The sequence below is a fragment of the Argentina silus genome, assembly GCF_951799395.1.
Source record: "Argentina silus genome assembly, chromosome: 2".
NCBI lineage: Eukaryota > Metazoa > Chordata > Actinopteri > Argentiniformes > Argentinidae > Argentina > Argentina silus.
The window spans coordinates 4,515,675-4,525,674 of NC_139656.1; the positions used below are offsets into that span (position 1 = coordinate 4,515,675).

General features: G+C 46.4%; 3 protein-coding genes across 4 annotated transcripts in view; all 3 read left to right on the top strand.

Moving 5' to 3' along the window:
- The window catches only part of hspb2 (heat shock protein, alpha-crystallin-related, b2), a gene marked incomplete at its 5' end in the record, with an annotated part of 1,913 nt that extends 719 nt beyond the window's left edge, over nucleotides 1-1,194 (top strand). The window contains 2 exons of the mRNA XM_083665006.1: nucleotides 258-448; nucleotides 710-1,194. Coding sequence (XP_083521132.1) covers nucleotides 258-448; nucleotides 710-922 — 404 coding nt within the window. The 3' untranslated portion in view covers nucleotides 923-1,194. The remainder of the gene's footprint in view (nucleotides 1-257; nucleotides 449-709) is intronic.
- Nucleotides 1,195-1,560: 366 nt separating this feature from the next.
- On the top strand, nucleotides 1,561-3,549 carry LOC310816201 (uncharacterized protein). Its single transcript, XM_083686247.1, has 4 exons — nucleotides 1,561-1,669; nucleotides 2,200-2,252; nucleotides 2,435-2,457; nucleotides 2,827-3,549. Exons 1-4 carry the CDS (start codon nucleotides 1,638-1,640, stop codon nucleotides 3,232-3,234), a joined length of 516 nt encoding a protein of 171 aa, XP_083542373.1. The 5' UTR covers nucleotides 1,561-1,637; the 3' UTR covers nucleotides 3,235-3,549.
- A 2,045-nt stretch (nucleotides 3,550-5,594) lies between these two features.
- Nucleotides 5,595-10,000, top strand: part of dixdc1b (DIX domain containing 1b) — a 12,009-nt gene continuing 7,603 nt past the window's right edge. Inside the window, exons 1-5 of one of the 2 annotated variants that reach the window (XM_083665005.1) lie at nucleotides 5,595-5,773; nucleotides 7,660-7,789; nucleotides 7,983-8,108; nucleotides 8,576-8,807; nucleotides 9,346-9,447. In XM_083665005.1, coding sequence (XP_083521131.1) covers nucleotides 5,711-5,773; nucleotides 7,660-7,789; nucleotides 7,983-8,108; nucleotides 8,576-8,807; nucleotides 9,346-9,447 — 653 coding nt within the window. In that variant the 5' untranslated portion in view covers nucleotides 5,595-5,710. The remainder of the gene's footprint in view (nucleotides 5,774-7,659; nucleotides 7,790-7,982; nucleotides 8,109-8,575; nucleotides 8,808-9,345; nucleotides 9,448-10,000) is intronic. The other variant, XM_083665004.1, reaches the window with a different exon arrangement.

Consider the following 10,000-nt stretch of genomic DNA (forward strand, 5'->3'; position numbering starts at 1 on the left):
GAACCTGGAACCCTAATATAGAACTGCATGCAAATACATGTGTGGCAGGCGGCACACAGATGGGACAGAGCTGAGCACAGGAGTCGTCATTATTTACTTTGATAACAGCTGAATCAAATTCAGATATGCTTTAAGCCAATCCTTGTTGCTCTTGGTGATCTGTTGCCATGTGTATTTGTTTACTAGCTCTCTCCCCCCACCCCCTCCCCCCTCCCTTTCCTACCCTCTCTCTCCCTGCTCCGATCACACTCCCATAGCTCTGACCCCCCAGGACCTCCTAACGCCCACTCTGTACCACGGTTACTACATTCGTCCACGAATCACCAAGCAGCTGGAACGGGGCTTCTCCCAGATAGAGGAGGAGTCGGGGCTGTGGAGAATCCGATTGGACACCTGCCAGTTCACTCCCGATGAGCTCAGCGTCCGCAGCGTTGACAACCTGCTGGAGGTGAGAGAAAGAAAGAAAAGGAGAATTGAGGAGTAAGTAGGAAGAGAGTATGAGAGACAGGTAGAGGGTGGGGGAGAAAACAGAATTAATTCATACCCCTTGCTTCATAACGCCCCTCTCTCTGTCTCTCTCTCTCTCTCTCTCTCTCTGTCTCTCTCCCTCTCTCCCTCTCTGTCTCTCTCCCTCTCTCCCTCTCTGTCTGTCTGTCTGTCTGTCTGTCTGTCTGTCTGTCTGTCTGTCTGTCTGTCTGTCTGTCTGTAGGTGAGTGGTAATCATGCCCAGAGGCAGGATGTCCATGGTTTTGTAAGCCGATCATTCACACGCACCTACGTGCTGCCTGCCGGCGTCGACCCTCTGCTGCTACAGATCGACCTATCACACGACGGCATCCTCAGTGTCTCGGCACCCAGGACCACCCCTGACCCCCCCACCATACACATACACACCATAAACACCAAGCCCCCCAAATCCTAGAGGGGAGACTTAATGCTCATATCTAGAGAATCCGGGGAGATTTACTGGATCTTCATGACTGAGTTTTTGTATTGCAGTGTGATGTGGAAGTGCCCACTACCCCCGTCCCAATTAGTATTTATATAGATCTGAGGACTGGTTGTGTGACACAGTACTGCCTAAATGTACAGATGCCTGTCTGCTACTGTGCTGTAAAACAGAGTAAGACTATGTGTGATAGGCCCAAATGTAGACAGACAGCGGTCAGACCAGTCTCCTGCCCTCCTTCTTTACTTTCCAATTGCCTGTAATATAGCTGTTTGTGTGACAATAAATGTAACGTTGACAAATTGTAGTTTTGATATCTTGTGGTTCCCATTTACAAATGTGTATTTCTGGAGTGCATGGTGACCATCGTTATGTCTATGTTCGCCTGTCTGTCAGACTAGCGTCAACCTTCCATAGTCTCTTTACAACCGCTGTTGGTTAAATATTCACAGTTCAAGGTCGAAACCGGGGGGAGGTGTGTTCAATGTACAGGTGCGCGCTTCATGAGCACAGAGTTCCGCCAACCCGCTGTCCGCGGCGCGCTCCCCGTTAGCTCAATGCCCACTACCTGCCGGCCACACACCTGCACCGTGCTCGCTCCCTTTGAACCAAGCGAATGGTAACTCCTGAACGCGGAAATAGATGTCGCCCCGAATTCCTGACCGCATATCAATCGGTATGAGCTGCCATGGGTAACGGACTTACTAAAACATTTGAAAGGTAAGGAACAGTTTCAACTGTCTCAAAAACTGTAGACTCTATGATTATAGCCTATTCTGAGTTTAGCCTACAGCACCTTGTGTTTGGGGATGGGATAGCACGAAATAACGGTGATTTTCCTGGACACAACAGGTTCTTGAAGTTGTTAAACGTAGGCTGGGAATTTATCTCCATTGCTTTCCAGGAACCTGATCTTAACTTGAATTGCCTATTCCCGATAACCTCTACCTCCCAAAAGAGAGTCTTGATAGCCGGGGCCAAAATAATGTAACCCTATAGGCTGTCTATCTGTATCGTGTTGAATTGTAGACATTGTATATTATTGTGGAAATTAAGGTTATTATGTTTGTAGGACTAAACATTAGTCATTCCACAAATAGCATACCAGCCCTGAATAGCCTGTCAGTTCGCTAGTCTAGCTCTGTGTCTCTGTGTGTGTGTGTGTGTGTGTGTGTGTGTGTGTGTGTGTGTGTGTGTGTGCGTGCGTGCGTGCGTGTGCGTGTGCGTGTGCGTGTGTGTGTGTCTGGCAGGTGGGATTTAAATCCTCGTAGATTCACGGAGAGAATAAGAAAAAGGAGGCAAGGTGAGACATAAGCACACACGCACAAACACACATATTTGGCATTTAATTGATCGTTTCTGTATGAAGTTGCAGGGTTCTGCTTCTTGCATACCAATAGTATTAGACTAGGGTTCATTACAATCGCTACAGTGTCACTATCGCTCTCTGTCTCTGTCTCTCACACACTCTGTACTGTATTTCAGATGTTCCCATGGAGACTGAGCAGGTCAGTCTCAGAACAATCACCACTATCATTATGAACAACCATAAACACTATTACACTGTCATTATCACTGCTATTAATCATTGATAATATACAACAACATCTATTAATACACTATTACATTATCAGCAGTCTATAAACACTGAATACTTTATCAGATAATGTCTATAAACACTACATTATGTATAGGCTACATATTATTACAGTATCAACCAATATTGTTAAATATTATGCAGTATTACCATAAACAGTCTCTATAAACATTGTATCAGACTAGACTAGACTAGTATACACTACAGACTTCAGTTTGCCACCTTCTCTCCATCTCTGTTCCTCCCCCTCATTCTCTCCATCTCTGCCCCTCCCTCTCAGCACTCAGATGTCCATATCTATGACACTGTGCCTAATGAGGGACCTGTGTATGCAGAGGTGAAGAAGAAGAGACCGACCACTGTGGAGGAGAAGGAGATTCACTATGCTGATGTGCAGGTGCTGCAGTCACGTCCGGCAACCACCAGAGGGGGACTGAGCCCAGCCTTTACCCCTCATAGTGGAAACTCAGAGCTGCAGCATAGCAGACCTACAGAATATGCCAGTATAGAATTTTCTCCCCAGAGAGACCACAGCACCAAACCAACCACTCAGACCCAGACCCTCCCCTTCCAAACCTCCCCCTCTCAGTCCGCTGACATCCTCATCCCCCCTGGGGCTCTGCTGAGACCCAGACCCTCCAAGCCCCACTCCACACACAACACCCCACAAAGACCAATCGTGGTATAGCCCACTGTTGCCCCAAACTCAGAAATGCCTTGCCGTTTGCACATGGTGTTAATGGTTGGTACTACTATGCACTTTGCAGAGTATGGACATCTGCTAGTTAGTGTCCTATTATGTCACACTGTGATAAAATGATTACTTATTCACAATGATTACTTATTCTAATCTACCATTAGACCTGCAGATTGCCTTCCCTGGGGTCCTAGACCTACAGTTAGAGAAAAACCTTTTAAATGTGTATGATCTATTTGTGTTATTGTAGACTCATGTAACCCTATAATATTGTTCAATTTATTTTTTGCAATGAATGTCATGTTGACCTCTAAAGGAATTGACTTGTTTAAAACAATTAATGTAAATATTTTGTTAATCAGTATGTATTGTTTTGCAAATTAATATGAACTCAACTGAAAGAAAATTCTATAAAAAGTCTTAAACGTCTTTGGTGTCACCCTCTTTCTTTACTTACACGTGGTATTGATCGCTACATAGTAACCATAGAAACAGCCAGGGGTTGCAGTGATTGTACTAGCAGAGAGAGAACCGTTTCGAAAATGGATACAAACGCAGACAAGTTACTCAGACTGGATCAATGAGGGAAAGAATACGACTTTACATCTTCACAGGAAAACACACTTGTGAGTACTGTTACTGTATAATTTATGCCTTTCGCATCGTATGTAAGTTATCAATCGGCCGTCTGAATGGGAGGTCCACTCAAAAGGCTAGTTTAATTGAGCTAAACGCTAACTGACTGTGTGTCCCCGAAGTCTATAGCGGTACTCTCCATAGCTTCAGATTTGATCAAGGATATCGACAGGCATGGATTACTTTGTAGGGGCTCTGATCGCTGTAAATAATTTGGAACTTTGGAACAAAAACAGTAAAGTTAGCCTGGAGGCTACCACTAGCTCATTCACACAGTAGCTAACGTTAATCACTTTCACACAAACAATGAAAACACTAGCCCCTCCCGTGGGAATCCCTGGCTGGGATTACAGTTGATGGATGTGCGTGGGACGGGAGCCCCTGTACTGTCTGGGAGCACGCGTCGTGCATCCATTGCAAGGTTCCGCTGAATATTCAGTTTTTTTTTAACTCTCATGCTCTTTCTGGTCGTATACAGAAGACTGTGATACAGGTGGTGAGGTGAAGAGAAACATATTTAACTAATACTTGTATCCTATGTATACTACTACCCTTTTAGTTAATTTGTTCTGTATTTACCCCCTCCAGCATTTCCAGAATGGCCAGCAGGACTAAAACCCACCCAACACATGGATCTGTGAGTGTTTCCCTAATAAATAATAATCATAACCTCAATGAACATAATCTTCAACCTTTTACTATCGGCAGCATGCGTCAAATGTTCCAGGGGACAATCAGGTCAACGACATTTAAATGGGAAAAATCTTTGTGTTTTGTTTTTTAATTGAAAATGAACGGCACCGTTTCAATTAATCTCCTGAAATGGTATTCAACCCTGTAATTGTGAGGGTGACCACTGGATGGCGTCAAACTCACACAGATACTAACAGCCTAGAGAGAGCATCTTCAGTGGATATTGAAAGTGCAATTTAGTTAAGAACATGGCTTAATCTGTGCCCAGGAAACTGCCCCTTAATGTTCTGTTCTGTTCTCTGAACTGAATAAATGTACTGTGCCTGACCCTGAAGAGCTGTGCACAACATCTATGAGTTTGTTAGTTAGAAAAGAAGGAAAGTAAAACAGGACGTCCACACTAAGCAGGAAGGAAGTGGTTTTGTGGAGAGACAGAGCGTGAGAGAAGAGAGAGAAGAGAGAGCGAGAGAGAAGAGAGAGCGAGAGCTGAACTAAGGAATGTATTCATGAAGAGAGAACATGTCATGCATGAGGTTTTATCAGTGGTACATGTAAGCCTAATTACCAAGTGTGTGTGAGTCATTTGGATTAGAGCTAGGCTGAGGACACGCACGCATGCACGCACACACGCACACACACACACACGCACGCACACACACACACACACACACACACACACACACACACACCCACACCCACACCCACACCCACACACCATTGATAATACAAAGGACACACACACACACACACTTTTACATCGTTTTGCCAGAGAAATATGTTTAGTTATGTTTGTTACTTTTTGTAACTTTACATTTGAGTGTGAGTGAAGAGTGCAGAACGCTAAGCGACAGCAGCATCCCGTCCTCGCCAGCCCAGCCCTGCCCTGCCCCGCAGTCGCTATGGCGACAGGGGAAAGCCGAGGTGTGCGCCTGCGCAGCGGTTCCCTGTTCTGGGTATCCTGTTTCAGCAACGGCAGCGAGAGCTAACGGGACTACCGCTGCCCCGACACCCGTGTCTGTCTTTGTGCGTGAATGTCGCTTTCTCAGACACCACCGTGCTAGTGACTAAGTAGCGGGCGGTCGATCTGACGCCCGATGTGTCAGTGTGAGAGTGTGTGTTCAATGGTTCTGGCAGAAGGATGATCGCCTCGCTGTCTAAAGGGAGTCTGCTGGATGATGTGCTCCAGGAGGGCTTCAATGAGGTAGCTAGCTAGACAACGTTAGCCAGCTAAGCTAAACAACACAGCAGCTTCTTAACGACCAGAACTACATTAACAGCGACTTGCTGTACTAATCGACAGTCTGTCAGTCAGTCTTTCACTTTGGGTCATATCTTGCCTTGCACACTCCGCTGGGTCATACAGTATCTTGGCCAAGTCTCCCAATTATGTTGCTAGCTAACTATTTAATTGTAATTGCAGTGGAGTAGATGTGGGCTTAGGGCTCTGTTTTTTTCTGTACCAATGTGCTCTGAAGTACTTGCTTTTCTCTTACTGGTGTTGCTGATGGGTGATAAAGTTTAGTGGCTTGCTCTCTCTATCCGGTTTCTCCCGTGGGTGTGGGCGTGTGGTGTGCGTGTGCGAGTGAGTGTGTGAGTGAGTGTGCATGTGCATGTCCTCCTGTCACTCTCCACATTATTAGAGGATCTGCTGGAGATAAGGAGAACAATGGTTCCCACGTTCATGACTGCAAAAAGAATAAGCCTGTGTGTGTGTGTGTGTGTGTGTGTGTGTGTGTGTGTGTGTGTGTGTGTGTGTGTCATTAGGTAGCCCTGTTTGAATACAGTTTGGCCCTGTTTGAATACTTTGACTGGATCTCTTTTCTTCCCACCTTCCCTTCATTGGGGTGATCACTGATCTGACATGGTTTGACAACTGTATGGAAGGCTCTTGCTTTCAGCTGTCAGTTTGTGTCAGGTCAGATCTTACCATACTTCAAAGAAAGAAGGAGGGAAGGAAGGATGGAGAGATTTGTTACAGTACTAAAACAGGACCAATGAGGTGGTGCAGTGGTCTGTGTGCGTGGGTGTGTGTCTGTGTGTTCATTTGTTTGTGGGGTGAGCCTGTGTGTGTGTGTTAATTTCTTTGTGGGGTGAGCCTGTGTGTGTGTGTGTGTGTGTGTGTGTGTGTGTGTGTGTATGTCTGTGTGTTCATTTTTTGTGGGGTGAGCCTGTGTATGTGTGTGTGTGTGTATGTCTGTGTGTTCATTTTTTGTGGGGTGAGCCTGTGTGTGTGTGTGTGTGTGTGTGTGTATGTCTGTGTGTTCTCTTTTTGTGGGGTGAGCCTGTGTGTGTGTGTGTGTGTGTGTGTGTGTATGTCTGTGTGTTCATTTTTTGTGGAGTGAGCCTGTGTGTGTGTGTATGTCTGTGTTCATTTTTTGTGGGGTGAGCCTGTGTGTGTGTGTGTGTGTGTGTGTGTGTGTGTGTGTGTGTATGTCTGTGTGTTAATTTTTTGTGGGGTGAGCCTGTGTGTGTGTGTGTGTATGTCTGTGTGTTAATTTTTTGTGGGGTGAGCCTGTGTGTGTGTGTGTGTGTATGTCTGTGTGTTCATTTTTTGTGGGGTGAGCCTGTGTGTGTGTGTTCATTTTTTGTGGGGTGAGCCTGTGTGTGTGTGTTCATTTTTTGTGGGGTGAGCCTGTGCTGGAGGACAGACAGTCATTGTCTCTGTCCACCCAGCGAATGAAGGGAGATTAACCCAGATAACCCACAGGATTGTGTGTGCATTGGACTGTGTGTCTGTGTGCGCGTGCGTGCAGTGGGTGAAGTGTATCAGTGGTTCTGGTGCTGAAACCCAATTTGATTTAGGGAGACTGGGGATGACGATGAAGATAATGAACCCCTGTCAGAATGCTTTCATAACCATAGCACCTCACTATGAATTGAATAATTTTTAACAATCTGTTTTGTTGTTGAGGTAAACAGCGTCTTTGTTTGATAACATATAGCTTTGAGATATAAGTAACTTTGAGACTCAAGCATTTTGTGTGAACTGTGTGTGTGTGTGTGTGTGTGTGTGTGTGTGTGTGTGTGTGTGTGTGTGTGTGTGTGTGTGTGTGTGTGTGTGTGTGTGTGTGTGTGTGTGTATTGTAGCAGCAGCTGGCAGCCTATGTTTCCTGGGTGAATTCTCAGCTGAGAAGGAGGCCGGGACTGAAGCCTGTTACTGACCTCAGACATGATCTACAGGACGGAGTGGTGCTCACACACCTTATAGAGATAGTAGGTCAGTACACACGTCCATATATATATATATATACACACAACTCATGCCTTGCTTGCTATTTACCAACCTATGGTTCAGTTCTGACAACACCATCGACTTTTCGTTGTCTGACGACCCCCACCTCCCCCCTTCCCTCTCTCTCTCTCTCTTCTCTCTCTCTCTCTCTCTCTCTCTCTATCTCACACACTTCTAGCGGGGGAGGTGTTGGAGGGGGTGTATTTGGCTCCACGGGACCGTGAGGAAAGCAGGGAGAATGTGGAGAGAGTTCTGCAGTTCATCTCCTCCAAACGCATACGAATGCCCCACACCTCCGCAAGGGGTAAGACACACATGCATGCACACACACACACATGCATGCACACACACACACACACACACACACACACACACACACACACATACACACACACACACACACACACACACACACACACACACACATACACACACTCTGCACAGGGTCACACACACACACACATCAGGGTAGAAATCTTTTCAAGACCTTTTTTTGCCCAGTGAACTGATTTTCGGGAGCATTTTAAGGCGTTTCCAGGGCAGAGTTGAGTGTGTGGTTTGAAGATGTAGCAGTGGAGGCCTAATGCTGCGTTTGCCTTTGGAGTTTGCACCTGCCGTTGGTGTCTTTCAACATGAGGACCAAAGAGGTGTCAGTGGAAGTCAAGGAAGCCATTATTAGCATCAGTAACATATCTCTCTCTCTCTCTTTCTCTCTCTCTTTCTCTCTCTCTCTTTCTCTCTCTCTCTCTTTCTCTCTCTCTCTCTATGTAGATATCGTAGATGGTAATCTGAAGTCTGTGATGAGGCTGATCCTGGCGCTAGCCGCCCACTTCAAACCATCAGCCAACCAGAGAGCGTCGTCAGGCAGCGGGCGAAGCCCGACAGGGGCCTCAGCCAACCATAGACCTCTCTCTACCGTTGCCATGGCGCAGAGTGCAGCCGCAGCGTTGGTAGCAGCGCGACATGACGCCTCGCGACCTGCCCGCCACACGCACCTCCGCAGGTACGTGAACACACAGGCAAACGTCTGTAAGGGGTAAAACCTCAGAGCTGTCTGGTTCCACTGCCAAGGCCGCACCAATCCCTTGTTGAACACAATAAAGGTTGGGAAATGATTTGACACACTGGCAGCATCTCTCAACTTGCTTGAATCAAAGTGGCTCTCACTCCTACTGACAGTTATCCCAGGTCATACACCGTAAGAACTCTGGCGGCCTCTACTGGTCACACATGCACACTGCCACTGGACACCAAAATCTCCCTCCCTCTCTCTCTCTCTCTCCTATCCATTCCATGCATTACAATAAGCCCATCCTCCGATATCTACCTCCAGCAGCCTCCCCTGATATACAGTACATTCATAATGACGACATACAAACATACAAATACACGTCAACACACACACACACACACACACACACACACACACACACACACACACACATAGATATGTTGGTAGTTTCACAAAGACAAACTGTCTCTCTCTCTCTCTCCCTCTCTCTCTCTCTCTCTCTCCCTCTCTCTCTCTCCTGTCTCTGCAGTGGATGGGGGATGGATGAGGAGGGCAGTGTGTGTGTGCGTGCTCTGGTGCAGCAGTACGAGAGAGGTAGTCCAGAGGATCCTGACACAACTCAGCCCAGCAGGTGACACACACAATGAAAAGTTTGTACATCACAAACTGCACCATGTCAATAAAACTGGAGACACTCTGCATTTTTGGAGGTGTCACCGTTTATGATGGGTAGCAAAGAGAGTGAGTGCTTCAGCCTATAAGCACTTGTATTTGGCTGATATTAATTGTTAACACAATGCTTTGTTTACATTAATTCAGTGTATCTAACTCAGATAACGTCTCTCTGTTGGATTTATCGGTTGGTCTGTCGTATATAATCCACTGTGGTCTACTCATGGTCATTACACCGTTATATGGAGTATCTAACTGAGGCCTTGCAGCATCACCAACCGTAGCCTGTCCCTCTACTTCTGTGTGTGTGTGTGTGTGTGTGTGTGTGTGTGTGTGTGTGGTTTGTACTTCTTGTTCTGTTTTTGGGAGAGGAGAGAGATGATGAGAGGGACATTTAAGAGGGGGATGATAGGATCACGCGGCTGTGATGCGTTCCCCTCCAGTGTCTGTGTCTGTGTCTGTGTCTGTGTGATATTGTTTATCAGTTGCTCAGAGGACCTTCCTCGTGTTTG